Source organism: Quercus suber, unplaced genomic scaffold, assembly GCF_002906115.3.
Source record: "Quercus suber isolate HL8 unplaced genomic scaffold, Cork oak 2.0 scaffold_3B, whole genome shotgun sequence".
In the NCBI taxonomy this organism is placed as follows: domain Eukaryota; kingdom Viridiplantae; phylum Streptophyta; class Magnoliopsida; order Fagales; family Fagaceae; genus Quercus; species Quercus suber.
The window spans coordinates 1,917,190-1,936,891 of NW_027071805.1; the positions used below are offsets into that span (position 1 = coordinate 1,917,190).

The 19,702-nt window shown below is 33.7% G+C and overlaps 2 protein-coding genes across 4 annotated transcripts; both read left to right on the plus strand.

The window, feature by feature from the left end:
* Window positions 1-5,884: 5,884 nt before the first annotated feature.
* Window positions 5,885-6,325, plus strand: LOC111993069 (agamous-like MADS-box protein AGL62). Its single transcript, XM_024024919.2, has one exon. The coding sequence runs from the start codon at window positions 5,885-5,887 to the stop codon at window positions 6,323-6,325; it is 441 nt and encodes a 146-aa protein (XP_023880687.2).
* A 5,496-nt stretch (window positions 6,326-11,821) lies between these two features.
* Window positions 11,822-18,845, plus strand: LOC111993034 (uncharacterized). Of its 3 annotated transcripts, none has more exons than XM_065770155.1 (12): window positions 11,822-12,424; window positions 13,258-13,814; window positions 13,901-13,990; window positions 14,088-14,327; window positions 14,798-15,019; window positions 15,133-15,424; window positions 15,511-15,836; window positions 15,955-16,064; window positions 16,166-16,269; window positions 16,368-16,444; window positions 16,539-16,632; window positions 18,689-18,845. In XM_065770155.1, the coding sequence occupies exons 1-11, from the start codon at window positions 12,133-12,135 to the stop codon at window positions 16,629-16,631; spliced, it is 2,403 nt and encodes an 800-aa protein (XP_065626227.1). In that variant the 5' UTR covers window positions 11,822-12,132; the 3' UTR covers window position 16,632; window positions 18,689-18,845. The 3 variants fall into 3 exon arrangements, with proteins under 3 accessions (XP_065626227.1, XP_023880650.2, XP_065626228.1); XM_024024882.2 differs by lacking the exon at window positions 18,689-18,845 and adding an exon at window positions 16,819-17,208; XM_065770156.1 differs by lacking the exon at window positions 18,689-18,845 and adding an exon at window positions 16,819-17,208 and having other exon boundaries at window positions 13,261-13,814.
* The last annotated feature ends 857 nt before the right edge of the window (window positions 18,846-19,702 follow it).

The window sequence follows — 19,702 nt, forward strand, 5'->3', positions numbered from 1 at the left end:
TAACATGGGCCCTTTTGATAGCATTTACCCCCCTCTTGGATGCCTTTAGTCCTCGGCTTGGGCCTTAGGTCCATTATATACCCAAATAATGGGCTCTGGGGCCCAATGCCCCTACATTGTCCTTTGTAAAATATATATATATATATATATAACCAAAACCTTTGGCTTTTTGTTGACCTCTCCAGAGTTTGCCACATCATTATTATTTTTTTAAACAAAACTTACAAAATATAAAACAAACACTTCTTTCTACAATACTCTCCCACCATCCCTAGACTCCTTATACTCTATTAAAAAAAAAAAAAAAAAAAAAAAAAAGCCTAACGCAAGTTAGACTTCTAGCCAAATGTTAGGTTTTAGATCCCTATAAACTAGATTGTTTAACCTAATTAATTAAGCAAGTGAATACTTAGATTTATTATTCAAATCTAAGTTAAAACAAAACAATCATATCATGTAAAGCAGCAAAAAATATAAAGAATACAATAATATGATGACCCAAAAAAACCAAACGAGTAAAAAACCTGCGGAGGATTTGACCTAACTATCCTCAAGGTAAAAAGTAAATCCACTAGAAAGAATTGAAGTTTACAATAAAACTTAGACCACTAATATCTTATTACTGCTATACGTAGAACTTACTACTACGACCCCATGATAGCTCTGAGTCCATGGACTGTTTCTTTCCTTGGCCTTTGTAACACAAGCACCCACACTTGTGATAAAAAAACACAAACTTTCCTGTTTGTGACTCCAAGACCACCTTTGAAGGTTTGAAGGCAACAACTTTTACAACACTGAATCTTGAGATTTTCAAGAAATAACTCCAATAGAAGACATAAGAAAGCTTTTTGGGTACAAAACCCTAGATACAAAAGAGACATACTCTTCTCTTTCTAAAAAACTTTATAAAAATGCACTTAGGGTTTCCTTTATATATTAGGAGAAATAAATCTGAAACCTTAGTCCTTTTTGGGCTTGAACTGCTGTTGGCCGAACTTAAAATTTTGCAGACCTGTATTTCGATCGGTTGAGCCTGTCTTTCGATCGATCGAACCAAACAAATTCTAAAATCTTTTTTCTGCAGCTTACTTGTTCTTGAATCTTAACTTGAATCACCTTGTGCATTGTCTAATAATACTTATAGATTCTAGGATCTATATTTAGACAAGTTTGTGTTCACGATTTGCCAATTGTTCTAAACTTTTAGAACCTAACACCAAATACAATAACACTCTCCTATGGTCTGTACTCTTTCCTATTTAAGAAAACTACTTCTACGATTCCAACATCACTCTATTGTATAGTTTCTTGTATTGATTTTGATTCTTAGAGTTAAGTGTAAAAAGAAGCTGCAAATTTTTAGGCTTAGTGTCTATTTGGGAACAATTTATTTAGCTGAAACTGAAAACTTTTTACTTAAAGTACAGTAGAGAAAACTAAAAGGTAGTTGTGGGTTCTAGTTAGCTCAACTGGTAAGGTGTCTAATGGTTATATAAGAGATCTGGAGTTTAATCCCCGCCTATACCAAAAACTGATTGGTGTCTTGGTTTGATGATAAAGAGTTATCATTAGGAGTAGACGTCATAGGTTAAAACTCTCTAAAAAAGGAAAAAAAAAAAAAAACTAAAAGATAGCTAAAATAGTACAGTAAGACTAATAAATGGTATCAAAAAGTGCAATTAAACTCATGAATAATAGCAAAAAATAAATTGAATAGTAAAAAAAAATGGTTTTTTTAAGCCATGCTAAACACACACTTAGTGCCCATCTGGATACAAATGCAAACGCGTTTGTGCTTGTGTTGGTGTTTTTTGTGTGGGTTCAGTGCACTGTTTACAGAATCTGTAAATACGGATTTCAAAATTTTTTTTTAAAAAAAATTGAGTCCTATGGTATTATTTACACATTTAAAAATTATTTTATTACAATATTTTTAATTTTTAATTTTCAATAATAAATGGTATTCAAACCTATTCTTTTCGGCTTTGTTCTGCACTGGTTTACCGAATTGTGGTTTTGGTGAATAGGAAAAGTCATGGTGTAAGCTTGTAGTCTGACAAGCAAAAAAAAAAAAAAAAAAAAAAACAAGTACTTGGTTTTGTCCTCATCTCGAAAGAGAATTAATGGTAGCAGGTGGAAGGTAAAAAAATAAAGGGTTGTGTTAACGGTGCCTGTTAAGCACACTATTTTCTAATATAATTTTTGTCTTTTTTTCAATTTATGTCACTTTTTCAATTTTGTAAGTACAATTTCAGATTTTTCTTACTTTTTCTGACAAATTTTTTTAATCTTTTCTACACTTAACCAGCACCAAGCGGTGTTGGTTAACATTCTCCAAAAATAAGTTAAAGAAGAAGAAAGGAACACACAAATAGAAGAAGATGGCCCTAGGTGGTGGTCCTTTACAAATTGACTTTGACTCTGTATGTAATCTATAGGCCTTAAATTATTTGATTATTGAGTAAATAGTACTTGAAAAATTGTTTTAGATGATATCTAAGGATCTTAGAGGAAGTGTTAGGGAAAAATTCTTTTGTGGTGAGCTAGTTGAGGTAAGTAACCTTATCCTAATTGGTTTTATTTTGCTTATACTATTGTATCTTAACTACTGAAAATTGTTTATAATTGATACAATTTATTTCAATTGTATTATTAATTTAAAGTAAAGAATATAGGATTATCACAAATATATTTGATTAGTGAATATATGATTTTATATATGTATTTGGATGATATATATATATATATATATATTTTTGTTTAAACTTTGATTGATATATATGATTTTGGACAATATGACTATGTTTTGACTCTGATACCTAGTTAATGGGGGTTATTCATTGGTATGTAAAGTTTCATATCAGGTTTAATGTTAACATATATGAGAGATATTTTTATCAATAATTTGAAGAAAAAAAAATAATAATAGTGACTATATTAGGCAGAAGCTTTTAGAGATTGTTGTTTTTATTTTTGGAATTCTTTACATTCATGTGTATGTATGTATTGGGTTTAACTTAATTGGAATTATTTTTGAAGCTTTGGTTTTGATTGAATAATGAAAATGGTAGAAGAAGTATGTTCCAATATTGGAGTCTTCTATATATGTGTTGTTGTAGTTTAAACTTGGTATTTGAATTATTAAATTGTTAATTTACAGTTTCATTGTTCATCTAATAGTGATGAATAATAATATTGTTATTTGCAACCACCATGATATGATATCAATGATGTGATAATTTCGAATGCTTTCCTTTAGAGTTTAGATAAAGTCTATTTCATGATTAAAAAAATTTTACAATTAAAAGACTTTTGAAATTAATCTTTTTTTTAAAAAAAAATTATTGGATATGTTGGATCTTAAATGACTTCTATTAAACTTCATTCTTTATGGCATCATTAAAAAGAAAACTCATATAAATAGGTGTTGGGTTAAAATGAATTGACCTCTTGCAATTAATTAATTAATTATCCAAGTTAATTAATTAGGTTAAGTTTCATGCAATAACGTGGCAGTACAAACAAATCATCAAATTATCTAAATGCAGCGGAAAATAAATTTGACATGGATGATTTATTTACGAATGAGGAAAATTTTCAAGGCAAAATCCCACTGGGTAAAATTAAGGTCACTACTCCTAAGAATCTACTATTATCATTCACAAGCAGTTACAAGTATGAAGAATCTTACCAAACCCTTTGGCTTATCCCGAAATACCAATCTACAATTGAACCCTTACCCTAATACCTAATTGAACTTGTATTGTAGCGGCAATTTTCCCCTTAATGCACGAATCCCAATACGTGGCTAACTAATGTGTATGGATCTCAGTACGTGACTAACTCCCGCAACTTGAAGAGGTTGTTGGCTGCAAAGTTCTTCAGTTCATCAACAATGAAGATCAGGAAGTTCCTTGGTTACAAAACCCTTGGCGTAAATACACAGTAACTTTTTCAGAGAGAATAATGAACTAGGTCACTTTTTTGCACGTGTTCTTTATGTATAACAGCCTTTAAAATAAGTCTTATATATGTTTAGGGTTGTGAGAAAAGAAACTCTATACAAATATACAAGATTGGCCGAAAATCAAATCTGGAATTTCTGATTTCATAAGTTGGGTTTTTGACACGATTACTAATTATTAATATAGGTTTAAATTGCTTTCAAAAAAATATAGGTTTAAATTATTTATTTTTATATAAAACTAATTAAATTAACTATTGTGACAAAAAAACACATTAATTTTACTGTATGTGTTCAGGGCCAGCCCTAGACATTTTGGGGCTTTAAGAGAGAACTAAAAATGTGGCATTTTTTATACTTATATATTAATTAAATTAATGTTTATTTAATATTTTTATATTATAATATATTTCATTTAAAATCTATTTTTCTTGGCTTTTGAAATGCAAATTGACTAATTAAATTTTTGTATTCAAGTTCTTCTAACATTTATTTTTCAATCGATAATATAGCTAATCCACTTAATCTTTTTTGGGATATTGTCGATTTTAGATATGATTTTATTAATTTTAATTTTGAAAATTTTCTTTCTGCATATTTTCTAGTAGACATTTCTAATCAAACAATATATTTATAAATACTAAAATAAAAAATAACTTTCAAGTGTAGAGGAGATGAAAAATAGAACCTGATTTATATAAAAAGTATTGTTGTAGTTTCACCGAACAATAGCAAGTTTTTAGCAATCTCAACCTGCATAAATAAAAACTTATTCAATATATTACCACTAACTAAAATATATATATATATATATATATATAAACACAAGATTAAAATTTAAAAAAAATTAAATACAAGCATAACAAAATTTAAGCATAGCCATAACACAAGGCTGTTTAATAAGACCTACCCAAAAAAAAAAAAAAAAAAAAAAAAAAAAAAAAAAAAAAAACGCAGGCTTTATAAATAAAAAAAATGAAGGCCAAACATCGTGAAACTACAGGGGCAGGCGGCCCAATCTTTTTATGCTCTTAAGTCAAGTCTAAGCAAATAAAACGTAGAGAAAGTCTGAAACTAAAGAAGCCAATCGCCCATTCGTTAAAAAAACAAGAAGAAGCCAAGCGCCCAGATAGAAATAATACCTGATAGCAGACCAGAGATGAGAGAACTCAAAACCTAGAGGCTAGAGCAAAGGCCATTGTTTTAGGGATTTGAGGGAACGTAAAACTAAAAAATTTAGGGATTTGAGTTGTTTTATTTGTTTTGATTTGTGGATTGTTTTGTGGTTAATCTCTTAGACCGGATTTGTAGTTTATCTGGTTGATTTTTGGTTTTTTTAGAAGATAATAATGTTATTTTTGGGCCATTGTTTTCGTTTATGAACCAATGTTAAACTGGATTTATCAAAATTTTTGTTTTTTTGGTTAAAGGATATTCAAATTTTTGTAATTCATCTGAAACTTTTTTTTTTGCCCCTACTACCCTTTTTTTCTAAAATTTCAACGTGGGTACGTAGTGCAAATTTTATTATTGGTCTATACGACTTAGGAATACATCATGACCACTCGTATAACACAATCTGTGTAGCCAACCCTAAAAATTTACAAAACACCACCGCCACCAAGTTTTCGCTATTTCGACTATAAATTCACGTATTTCAAAACTCACAAAGTTTATCACTACCTACTATAAACTCTAATTATCGATAATCAGTACTTAATAATACACACGTCTTTTCTATTCTTCTATTCTGATTTCTGAGATAAATTGCAAGCACAAAAAAAAAAAAAAAAAAAAAAAAAAAAAAACAAAACAAAACAAAACAAAAAACAAAAACAAAATCCTTGTGTTTTTTTGAGAATCCCTTATTGGGGTTTGCTTACACTTTTACTTTACATGATGGTTAGACCAAAAGGCATGGGACGCAGCAAAATAGAGATAAAGGAAATACAGAACAAGGGAGCCATGTACTGCACCTTCACAAAGCGTCGCAATGGTCTGTGCAGCAAGGCTAGGGAGCTCCATACCTTGTGTGGTGCCCAAGTTGCTGTCATTGTCTTCTCTCCCAAGAACAAGATGTACACCTTTGGTGAGCCCTCTGTGGACTCCGTGGTGAATCGCTTTCTTCATGAACAACAACAACAACGACGACGACCCTTGAACAGAGGAGGGCAGAAGAAGAAGAAGAAGAAGACGATACCGTTTTTGTCAGACGAGTGCATTGAAGGTTTTGAGTTGCATGAGCTTAAGTATTGCACGGCTTTGATGGAAGAGTTTGTGAAAAAGTTAGAGGAACGACTAGCAGACGTGGTGTATAGAAGGGTTCAAATGAAGGATTTGATTAGTTTAATTAAATAAGAATAATGGCAAGATAATTGTCTTTTAGGACATAGGGATAATTAGTTCTATTTTTTTTTTAAATTTTTAATTCTGTCTTGTATTGGCAACTTAAGCCCTTTACTTGTTTGTGTTTTGTTAAGAAAATTTTCTTTTTTATAAGTTTCCTCTCTTAGCTTGATTGATTGTTATTGATACTTGTTTATCTATTTGGTTATTTATTTAATTTTTTTTTTAATGTTTAAGCATTTTTTTTCCATCTTCATTTAATAATAGAAGAGATTGTTAGAAGTAAATTAAAAATTTATGTAACTCAATTAGCATCTTTATCTTTCTAATAAAGATGTTTATGGTTCAAATCTCTCATCCTCCTTCAAACTATCAAATAACCAAAAAAAAAAAAAAAGGTTTGAAGTACTATTAATTCCATACCAATATATATATATATATATATTATAGGGTCTGTTTTTGTAGCCCAAGCCCAAAAGATATGAGTTAAAGGCCCAACGAACACGTGGGCGAAAGAGCTGGGCTGGTTATGAATTAAACAATGGTCGGCTAGGTTACTTGCAGTGATGATAACATGAAATAATGCTTGAACAACTCCATGAATGAATGTCCGAAAAGATATTTTATTAATTGAACAGTAATTACAACATTCAGAGTTACAGTAAAACTTTTCTTTTTTTTCTCTCCTCCTCCTCCCCTCTTATCAGGGACCCTTCTTCTTTATATAGCACCCTTTCCCATCATCTCCATCGTCCACCTGTTCTTCATCCCCATATCTACTTAAGTACATGTCACGTCAGGTGTCTACTTTAGTTCTTTGTGAGTGGCAGTAGCTGAGGTTACACTGTTCAGGGGTCTTCTCCACATAAATGCGGCCAGAAAAGCTGTTGCATTGCATTAAATACGGTGGTAGCAGCTTTTCCTTTAGATATTTCTTCGTTCTGATCATCTCCAGACCTACCCAGAACTTATCATTATCATTGGGATTGCTAGGAAGATCATTCGGACCTTCCACACGTTTGATTGATCAAGGCAATTTGTGACCGAGGAGTAAAACATCTTCGGTCCTTCAGATGGACTGTCCCCACCCAATCATTGCTCTTCGGAAATATCATATTCCTCAACATGGTTTTCTAGGCCCATTAAGTAGCTCCGGGTTTTTACCCCCAACATATATATATATATATATATATATGGAAATCTTGTGTGGTTGGTGAACATACTCAAACCCAAAATAAAAGATCCTTTTTTACTATTTGGAATCCAAAACTAAAAATTTAAGACTTCAGGATTTGAATGCTACCATAATGCTATTTGGCTATCCATATGATTGATTTAATTTTTTTTTTTTTTACTTGGAAACACTTTTGAAGAATATTGAACATATTAATATATTATTAATTATATAACATAATTTTTATTTGTTGAGGCTCAATACGCAGTATCAACTATCAAACTTCCCATTTTGTTTGGATTTTCTTTGATAAACTTAACAACACTAATTAGGCTTTTTCTTAGTTAGAAGGATATTTGACATATAATTAGATAATAAATATTATTTTTATTTGATTTGTAAATTATGGAAAAATCAATTTAAATGTTTGTCTTTTCATGTCATGAATATGGTCAAAAGTCAGTAAGAACTCTAAGGTGGTGTTATCATAAACAGTTTTGGAATTATAACTCAATATTTGGGATGTTATATTGTTTTTCTATGTAACATTTTTTTAGTATAATAATTAATAATAGAACTTATGTCTAAAATAAAAATTATAGAAATAGTGAATAGTGATAAACCATATGTTAAATAAGAAGGCAACAAAAAAAAAAAAAAAAAATCTAATTTTCATGAGGAAAAAAATAACATAAAATAGTTATAATCCTGTATAGGGGAGACCTCAACCAATTATGAGGATCTATAGGATCAACCCTGATTTATTTAATTGTGATTAAGGCTTCATTAGTTGAATTGAGTAATAAATAATGAAACTTGATTTCAAAAAATAATGAAACTTATCTTTCATATTCTTTTTCTTACCATAAATGGGGGAGGGGATTTGAACCTAAGTGATTTTTCATTATGAGAATTGGAAAATGCCACTAAGTTACAAAATTCTTGATCTATAAGATGTGTTGCAAAATTCAAAATCAAACACAACATACAATACAAACAACACACCCAGAAAGTTCAAAATCAAACACAAACCCAAAAAATTCAAAATCAAATACAAACCCAGAAAATCCAAAATCAAATACAACATACTCACAATACAAATGCAACGTGCTCCAAAATATAAGAACACAAACCCATGAATCTCCTCTTATTCAATAAAACCAACCCAAATCTAACACTAAATTCATTGAAGGAACACAAAAGCACAAGCTCAAAAACACAAAAGAACAAGCTCAAGAACACAAAGCCTATTTAAACATAAGCACAATATCAGCAACACAATAGCACAAATTCAAGCACACATCCAAAAAATTCAAAATCAAAACTCAAATCCAAATTACGACATAGACACAAATATTGCTAGAATATCCACTTCATTCAAAATTTTCAACATTTCCTCCATTTTCTTACTAACAAAACATTAAAAAAAAAAAAAAAAAAAAACACACTAGATCTATGGACAAATTAGTGTGCTTGAGATGAAGAAAAAAAGAAAGAAAGAAAGAAAAAGAAGCAGAAGTAGCTGCAAAGAAACAAAGAGATAAAAAAGAAAAAAAAAAAAGAGTTGTGCCGGAGTGAAGAAGGAAGAAAGAAAAAGGAAGAAAAAAGAAAGAAAGAAAGAAGAACCTGGCGTGACTTGCAGAAGAAAGGAAGAAAAAAAAAGAAAAAAAGAAAGAAAGAAAAAAGAAAAAAAAAAGAAGAAGCAGCTCCAAAGAAACAAAGGAAAAAAAAAGAAAAAAGAAAAGTTATGCTAGAGGAAAAAAAAAAAAAAAGAAGAAGAAGAAGAAAAAAGGGAAAGAAAGAAGAACTACTGAAAAGTTGTGCTGGAGTGAGTGAAGAAGGAAGAAAGAAGAAAGAAAGAAAGAAAAAGAAAGAGAAAAGATGAAAGTGGGGATGCAAGTGGGAAAGTGGGGGGTACATGGGAAAAGAAAGAAAAAGTTATTTATTTATTTATTTATTTTTGGGTGTTACCTATAGTTGTGTTTTTAAAAAACGCAATTATAGGTCATCCTTTAAAAAAAATTTATTCGGCTAAATCTATAGCTGCGTTTTAAAAAAACTTGAGCAATTTATTTAAAACTCACTTAAGATATAAAACTTTGTGTATTTAGATATGCTTTCATTATTCCCAATAAGATAGCTTGGTAATAAATCGCTTCTTCTTCGTTCCGCCCACAAAAATTCAATTAGTTCTCTTGGTGAAAAAATATTATACATTCCCTCTTCTTAAACCAACACTTTGGATATTATTTGACGCACAATAATTCATATATGTCGATTCTGAATTTGTACCCCCCTTAGATAGATAAACTTTTTGGATCTTTTTAACCAAAGAGAAACAACTGAACTATAGTTAGATCAGTACTTATCTTGGCTTGTTGACTCCAAATTATAAGGTGGATCTCGAAAGATATGAAAGATCTCCCTCCAAGCCGTACATACAACTTTCATCAAATATGACACTAAAATCTCTCGGGAACATGATTAAGTATAAGAAAAATGAATCCCATGTAAATAGCAAAGAATAAAGTTTAATCCTATACATGCAAGTTAGATTATCAAGTAGTGTAAGAGAGTGAGTGACAGATCTAACAGTACATTTAGGTGAAAAAGCCTAAGAACACTAAAAATGAAAGCTTTGACACTTTGAGGTCAAGAGAAAGAGAAAGTGTAACATGGAAAGTAAAGAAGACATGAGAAGTATGTGGAAAATCCTTTGAAAAGGATGAATAACCACAGACAAGCAAGGGGAATGGTCCTTGCTCTCTTTTGTTTTCTATTATGTAAAGAAAAATGAAGGTCTTGTACAATGGTGATGTTCCTTCCCAAAGGATACATTTCTCTCTACCTCACTTTCCCACCCAAACTTTCTAGCTTTTCTCTTAGTTTCTCTCTTGGTTCTTGCTCTAGTGGTTTAGCAACATGTTCCTCTTATAATCCGAGAAATGCTACCAAGTACATAAGGACAAGGTATCAAACTGTGATTCCTCTATTTGAATCTTAAAACAACTACTGTACTATATAGTGGTTGGAGGAGAGATAAAATACGCCAATGTTAGGATAGTGGGACCGAAGGCGGCTCTGCTACTACATAGGGAGCAAACCTTGGTCAAGGAAAGGTACATTTGAGATGTTAAGAGTGATACACGTATCTTTAACAGTGGTTCAGCATAAGCCCAACCAATTAGAGGTGTTCTATAGCATTTGACTATGAGGGGTCACTATCTCCCTTTTGTGCAAGTGCTGGTTGTCTATGTTAGGTGCAAATCTTACTTTTCCCTAAGATGGTCATTCTGTTGGCACGGGCTAAAGATCCCTCCTTCAACCAACGTTCCTTTTCCTTTGCTCATAACTGTTTCACATGTATGGCTTGGATCTAGCCATGCCAACATTTTCACATGCCTTGGCTGGTGTAATGTACAAATTCTATTCATGGGGATTCTATATATATTAATTAGAAAAATAATTGCATTGTTTGAGGCTTTTGATTCAATTCATAGTCACCATCTCTTTCTCACTTTCATTTTATGATAAAAGTAGAAACAATGTAATTGTTTGAGGCATTTGATTTAATTCAATGTCATATATTTCAATTTTTTTTTTAGAAAAAAAACTTTCTTAAATTTATGTTGTATATATAGATTATTAGAATCTTAAATTCTTATAAAAACTCACAATGAAATCATCTTAATGTTAAGGAAGACAAGAAGGAACATGTGTGTAGGATCAATGTTTTTAAGTCACTCCCTAATATATTTTTTCCAATTAAACACAAACGTCCCATAATAATCATCATTCTTTTTTTCCTCTCTCTTTCTCTCTCTCTCAATAGCCCCATAATCAACATTGACATCGACAACAGAAGAAGTAAGATAATTGATTGGAAAAGAGTAAGAAGCCTTTCAAACGAAACGAGTTAGAAGCATCACAAATCATATATAGATTAACTTTGATTTTCCGCGGTGAGGAATTGCCCAACAGGTGTATAGGACTCTTCCAAGTACCAACTCTACTACTCTACGATCTCTCTACTTTTTCTATACTCGGTTTCATATTCCTATTGCGGCTAGGACTACAATTATTAACAAAATAAATAAATAAAAAATTTAAATATTTAATAAATTCAACTTTTACTCCAAGTCATCCACAAAAGCAGGAATCCAGTGCATCACCGACTACAACTCCCATGACAGCAACCTCTATTTCCACAAAAAACCCACCAATACTACAAAGCCAAGTGTCAAAAAACCCACTCACAAATTACTATTTCAGTCCGAGTAAAACACTCAAATGAACCTCTCCTCTGACACCTATATAGCAAAACCCGAGGTTGTCGAATCTATCTCCAACTCGCTCTTTATCTCTCTGTCTCTCTCTCTTTCTCTTTGTGCTAGGGTTTCATATTCGCTCTTCAATTCTAGGTTTTTTAGATTCAAATTCTCTCTCTCTCTCACAAAATTGGTTTCAATTCTTTGCTTCAGTGATTTTCTAGGGTTTAGATTCTTTGTTCAATTTTGCTCAATTCGTTGAGTTTTATTCGAGCTAAATTAAAATTAGGGTTCTGTTTTTTTGGGTTTTTGTTCAAATTTTCAATTTTCCCAATCTTTTTTTGTGTGAAAGTTTAAGTCTTTTTGTTGGTGAAACAATGCCTCCACGGACTGTGAAGAGGGGTGCGGGATCGGCGGGGCCGAAGAGGACGACGAGAGGCACAAGAGGAGCCCAGAAGGCTCAAGATCCGCCACCGGAAGAGGTGGCTGTTGTTGTTGCGGCGGCGGCGGCGGTTGTCGAGGCAGAAGAGGCTGTGAAGGTTGAGGAGGAGGTTCCGGCTCCGGTTCCGGTGGTTAAGGAGGAAGTTAAGGTCGAGGAGAAGCCGGTTGTGGTGGTGGAGCCTGAACCTGAGGCGAAACCAGTTGCTAATGGATCGGATCCTGTGAAAAGTAAGTTTTTTTTCCCTTTTCTTTTGTTTTTGTTTTTTGGGGTTTATTGAATTTTGATTTGGATTGTTTTGATTGAGGAAATTGAATTTTGAATTACGGTGATTTTGGGTTATGTGTGTATGTGTGTGGCCTTTCTTTGAATTGTTCAAAGTTTGTGATTTTCTTGTGGGGTTGTATCAAAAGAAGGATTCTTTTTTTCCTTGGTTAGTTTATGCAAGCAGTTTTTTTTTTTTGAAAAGAAAATATCTGGATTTTGCGTATGGTATCTTTGTTAATAGTTGAGAGTGTTTGTGTTAATGGATGAGTTACGAAAAGCTATGGTGTTTTTTTTTGTTGTTAATTGAGTTCTTTCTATCTATAGTTTCTTTAAAATATAATTGAAAACATGGGTTTTTGTGGAAAACATTGAATAATGAAGTAATCAGCTTTCAATGGGAATGGTTCAGTTGGTGCACTTTGGTGCTCAATCTGCTTTTATGTGATCAGGGGTTGAGCCTTAAGGATTTTGGTTTTATTGGGAGCCCAGAATGACAGGTTTGTGGTTAGGAATTATTTATAGCTCCAATGTGTTCTCAGACCATATTGATAGTTATGGTAATTACATAAATAACAAGAAGGATGAGGATAATCGTGGTAATCATGTATATAACTAAGCGCCCCCATGTAAGTTTTAGGTGGAGGACGAGGCAGTGGGTTCAAGACCCATTGGGTACATAACTTATTAAAAATAAAAAATTCGAAGAAAAGGACTTTTTGTGGGTTTTGTTAATTTTGCATTATAAGTTTCCCTGAGCCTATTTTGACTGGGCTCATCTGCCCTTATTTCATGACAGAAGAAGATGAGGTGAGGGAATCTGTAGACGAATACGAAAAAGATGAACGGTTAGAACTAGATGATAATGACCCTGAATATGAACCTGAAGAAGATGGTGCGGTTGACTATGATGAGAAGGAAACAGAGCAAGAGGATGAGAAGGAGGTGGTAGAGGAAGGAGAGGAAGAAGCTGAGGAAAATGTTGGTGAAGAAGAAGAGGGTGATATGGTTGAGGAGGAAATGGAAGATGTTCATGAAGAACTTGAGGGTGAAGAGGATGATGAGCATGCTGGCGTTGAGCAGGAGCATGCAGATCTGGTTGATGCGGAGGAAGAGGAGCACCATGAAGTTGTGAAAGAGAGGCGCAAGCGTAAGGAGTTCGAAGTTTTTGTTGGTGGTTTGGACAAGGATGCATCTGAGGATGATCTTAGGAAAGTTTTCGGCACAGTTGGTGAGGTTACTGAAGTCAGACTGATGATGAATCCTCAGACTAAGAAGAACAAGGGCTTTGCATTCTTGCGTTATGCATCTGTGGAACAAGCAAAACGGGCTGTTGTTGAGCTCAAACACCCAGTGGTAATTTTTGATCTTCTAATAGTCTGATTAGGAACTATATTTCTTCACACCATAAATTATATTTATGTTAATTACTGCAATTCCAGATTAATGGGAAACAATGTGGTGTTACTCCAAGTCAAGACAGCGACACCCTTTTTCTGGGTAACATATGCAAGACCTGGACAAAAGAAGCCGTAAGTATATTGTTTAACTTAATGTCACTATCAACTTACTAGTCATTAGCAGGAGTTGCTAAATACCTGACTGTTTGGTTATCAACTTTGGTTCCAGTTAAAAGAGAAGTTGAAACATTATTCAGTGGAGAATGTTGAGGATTTGACATTGGTAGAAGATAGTAACAATGAAGGAATGAATCGGGGTTTTGCTTTTTTGGAATTTTCATCTCGCTCAGAAGCCATGGATGCCTTTAAGCGTCTACAGAAGAGAGATGTTGTGTTTGGAGTTGATAGGCCTGCAAAAGTATCTTTTGCAGATTCCTTCATTGACCCTGGTGATGAAATTATGGCACAGGTAATCTTTTTGGGTCTAACTTTTCTCCATTCTGTTGCATTATAATTGCAACTCCTGATGGTTTGGCTCTATTCTGATCCTGTTATGTATTATGGATGTACCATTTTAAGCTTGTAGGGATCCTATTGACATTTAGCTTGAGATATATAGACGAGTTATTTCTCTTGGAGTTTATAGTTTGGATATGTGCATATCCTTTTGTAGTTATCACTAAATTAATTTTATAGTTCAATTAAAGTGATATTTGAGAAGCAGATTGAAGTTGAAATGTTTTGTTTTCAGGGCCATTTTTTGGTATTCTAAATTTGTTAAATATGCCCTTGGGTAACTATTTTTTGGGTTGCTTTTGAGGAGAATCTTCAATAATTTCAAACAGTTCATGTGTAGTCATTTTGTAGTGATGTTTTACCCTTTCATTAAATATCTGAGAAAATATTTGGAATTGCTGATCACATATTTTTAAGTTGCAGGTTAAAACTGTATTTGTGGATGGTCTGCCTGCTTCATGGGATGAAGACCGTGTCCGAGTGCTTCTTAAGAAATATGGGGTGGTTGAAAAGATTGAGCTTGCCCGGAATATGCCTTCTGCCAAGAGAAGAGATTTTGGTTTTGTTACATTTGACACTCATGATGCTGCAGTGACATGTGCAAAAAGCATTAACAATGCTGAATTGGGTGAAGGAGACAACAAGGTTTTTCTTGGTTTTTCAAAAGCTTATGATTTTTTTTCATATTTTACACGATGATATTGTTGTTGTTAGCATCAGTTGCACGGCTTTGAATTATAACCATTTTCACATTTCAGGCCAAAGTTAGGGCCAGATTGTCAAGACCACTTCAGAGAGGTAAAGGAAAACATGTTAGTCGTGGAGATTTCCGATCTGGGCGTGGATCTGGACGAATTGTCAGGAGTTCATGGGGTCGTCCAGCGCCACGTAGTCTCCCTATTCGTGGAGTAAGAGGAATTGGAAGTCGCATCCCACCAGTCAGTATGAAGAGACCCGGTGGATTGAGAGATAGAAGGCCTGTTGTGTCCATGCCAACAAGAGGCAGGCCCTTGCCTCCTCCAGCTAGGTCCTATGAGAGGAGAGCACCTGGTATGCTTATCTTCATGCATTTAATTGGCTGTATACTGCTCTTTTTCCTGTATAAGTAATTATGTTGCTTTGCACTTTCTTGACAGTTCCTTCATACCCGAAGAGTAGCTTGAAAAGGGAATATGGTCGACGTGATGAGCTTCCTCCTCCAAGGAGTAGAGCTCCCGCAGATTATGGCCCTAGGGCTGTTCCTGAGAGACGCCAATCATACAGAGATGACTACTCTTCCCGTGGTCCTGGTTACTCTGATCTTCCTAGAAGTACATCCCGTCCAGCAGCAAGAAGAGCTTATGTGGATGATGGCTATGGCCAAAGGTTTGAAAGACCTCCCCCTCCTCCTCCAAGTTATCGTGAGGGACGCCCTCGTGATTATGACTCCATTTCTGGGTCAAAACGTCCATATGCTGCACTGGTTAGTAAACTGTCTATACGGTTCTGCTGCAGTGCTATATATTAGGGTCATATTTTGTCTTCTCACTTCATATTTGAGCAAATTCTGAAGTTTATCTTATGTGTTAACAAAATTATAGGATGATGTTTCCCCGCGTTATGCTGATTCGGGAGTCCGCCAATCTAGGGCTCGTTTAGACTATGAATATGGTGGTAGTGCTTCTCAATATGGGGATGCTTATGGTGACAGGTGTGTTATTGTTCTTTGAATTGAAAGCAGTTTTACTTTTTCTCCCCTTTTTCTGATTGATGTTGCTTTGGTTACTCACTTTTCTGTGTGATGGTTGATAGAGTTGGGAGATCTAATCTAGGATATAGCAGTGGCAGAAGTTCCATCTCCAGTCAGGATTCACATGGTATTTATAGCAGTCGTCAAGGCATGAGTTACGGAGGAGGTGTGTTATGTTGGTAGCTACCTGATTTGACATTCACCTTTGCAATTATTGTGCATTTGTTTAGGTGATCTTTTTCTCCAATTTTGCATGTTTTTCAGGTTCTTTCAGTGGTAGTGATGTTGGTGGAATGTACTCGTCAAGTTATGGCGGTGATTATATGTCCCGTGGAAGTGATGTATTTTCCTAACCTGCTCCAATTGAATGACACTGTTGACTGTTAAGTCTTTAGCAATTTTGTGTAATTATTCTATTTCTGGCCTGTGTCATAGGTTGGTGGTAGCTCTTACTCATCAATGTACTCTGGTCGTGGCATGGGTGGCAGCAGTTACATGGGATCTGGTGGCTCTGGATCATATTACTGATGTAAGTTTTTATACTCTTGTTTTCTTTAATAAAGTGCATAGGGATTTAGATGGATTATGTGCGTCCGTATCTTTTTATTGGAGGACGATTTTTTCCCGAAGGCATGGTATCTCTTTATTTGTCTAAGAGGTTTGCTTGGTAAATCTTGGAGCCGTCTCGTCACAAGTGAATTTGTCTATGGAACAGATATGACATGACAAAGATGCTGCAGTAGGATGTGAACTAAATGAAGCTTAGGCATTATGTGCCTACTGTCAAGTGAATGTTGCCAAGCCTAATAGCCCTCCATATGTTGTGGGAATTTTTACGGAACAAAGGGGCTGTTGGTTAAAGCCATCTTAGAAATCGACCAATGTGTAGTTTTTCAGTTGGATTTAATACTGTAAGGAAAACTAAGTTTTTCAGAAGTTGAATACAAGAAGTTCTTAGCATGTGATGTGTATTACATATTTTATTTTCTATATAAGACTCCACTTGATGGACAGATGGAGGTATGCTGCATCATCTTTTCTTCTGAACACAGAATATTCTGAGAGCTTGAGGTTTTTTCTATAATTGGTTAAGGAAATTTGGAAATCTTCTTGTGCTTGAATTCATTGGAAAAGTTTTGGCTTCTACTAGACATTTTGGTTATTTTGGACCACATGCTTTTTTCAGGGATACACAACCTTGAATGAATAAGAAAGTCAGTTAACCAGCTACTTCTTGAAGGTAGTCGAAAATGTATGAACTTGTTTGGAATAGATATGAAGTACAGGAATGAGGTCATAGAATGTTGGCCTTGATATTCTTCGGTTGGTTTATAAGCTATGTCAAAAAGTGACATGGTTGCTAAATAAGTATTAGTTGTTTTGTTTTCCATATGGAATGGGAATTGTGTTTCTTTGGTTATGGAAAATGATTGATACTTTCCAACTGATTGAGAAGATCCTAGCCAATGGGCTTTAGAAGACAAGCTTAAATGGCATGGTAATTAGTAGAGATTATATTAATATTGTTTGTGGAATATTAACTGACAAGAGCCCCTGTATAATTGTCCCGTTGTTTTTCCTGATACGTGTTGTCTTTACTAATATCATTTAACCTCGTGAGAGCTTCATTGGAAACTTGTCACTGCTAAATCATTGGTAAAATAAAATCTTTAAGTTTGTATAACTAAGGAGAAGTTAAGGGTGGAGGAGTTCAATTGTTATGATTCACATCATTCCAGATATATTACAATCCGGAGTTGGCATTTTGTTATCTATGATCATAGATCAGTCGTGATATACAATTGAAGAAAAACTTGGGTATTGGTTACTGCCCACTTTGTTGAGGTTTTTCCTAAGGAGGATTTTCTTCTACGAATATTTTTGCCTTTCTTTGAGTTTTTCGCCCTTGTTATGGCTAGGATGAGTGATTTCATGCTCAATTTATGCTACATAGGAGTCTCAAGCTTCAGTGTCTTTTGTTTAGGACTAACTTCTATTAGCTATTCCTTCATGATTGAAGGTAGCTGTTTACCTTATGAGACTTGAGGGGCATGAAATTTGAGAATTTTCTTATGCATGCTGTTACTGATTAGGCTTCTTCAATTTCCGAAGTGCAGGAGTCTCTAGTTTTAGTGTCTTTTATTGTTTTGGACTTACCTCTATTAGGCATTAGCTAGTTCTTGATTGAAAGGTTGCTGTTTACATTATGAGACATAAGGGGCATGGGATTTGAGAATGTATATGGAGGCTGTTACTGAGTATGCTTTATTCACACAAGTTTCTGGCTAACTATCCCATTGTTAGCCCCATGCATTATCGATAAATCATGCATTCTTGATTTTATAGTGGAGTGTTAAAAGTGTGCATTGCTAACCCACCCCACACGTTATCGATAAATCATGCATTATTGATTTTATAGAGTGGAATGTTAGAAGTGTTCATTGCTCATAATAGCCTCATATAAGTTATATTCTTTGGGTTTTGTACAATATCTTTAAAAAAAAATCCAGTTGGGTCTGGTTCAGACTAGAATCTTATAGTTGTAAATGTTTTTATAATGAAACTATTATTTCATTACTTTCCAGTGTCACAGGGTGTAGCTCCTGACCAGTTTTTATTTGGTTCCAGAAGCTTTTTTGCCTTTAAAAACTGTTTTCAGTTTTAGTCTTGTAATCTATTTAACAGTGTATTTTAGCTTTATAAACAATTTATGTGAAATGTAATTGCTTGAAAATTCTCTCTCTCTCTCTCTCTCTCTCTCTCTCGCGTGTGTGTGCAAGGAGCCAGGCTGGTTATGTTTTATTTAAAGATGTTTGGAAGGAAAAAGTTTGGCGCTAAATTTTGATTTGGAGCTATATTCTTCTAATGGTCCAACAACTTATTATGGTGATTGTAGAGATTATCTATATCTAGTTTTTGTCAATGCCTTTTTAACGAGTCTGTGAGTTGTTTAGATAATATACATGGATATTCTTTATAAATTGTGGGTTGAAAAAGACCGTTTGGAGCTAAATTTTGTTGTCTTTGAAAATACTGAAGATGTAAATAAGAGTAACGCTTTAAACAACAAATTTCACAAATTGCCGAGTTTGCAGGGTATTGATTGATTCTCATATAAAGGCTCACAACTAATATTGTTTTATCATAATTATTATCAACTTGCCAAATTAAATAAATGTGAAATTTGTCGTGAATTGTGTACGTGCTCTAGACTTCTATAATTTTGTTGGTAAGAGGTTATCAACTTTTACAGAGTATCAAGTGGTATATGAGTTTGATTGGAGGGAGATGGAGTATTCACCTCACCTCTCTCTCTCTATCCCTTTACGTACTTGAAAGGCAGTGAAAATATATATATATATATATATATTTTTTTAAAATCTCTTTCAAGCAGCTTACATTATTGCGACGTTAATTTCCAACATGGTTTGACACTAATATTTATCAATGCCAACAAATCATCCACTAATAATATTTAAAAGCTCTAGTAAAATATTTATGAATCCCAAAAAAATAATTGACTCAAGTATTTGATGGGGCAACTGCGAACAAAATGTCTCACATGAGATTGTATTTTTTTTGATAAAAATAAAAAAGTG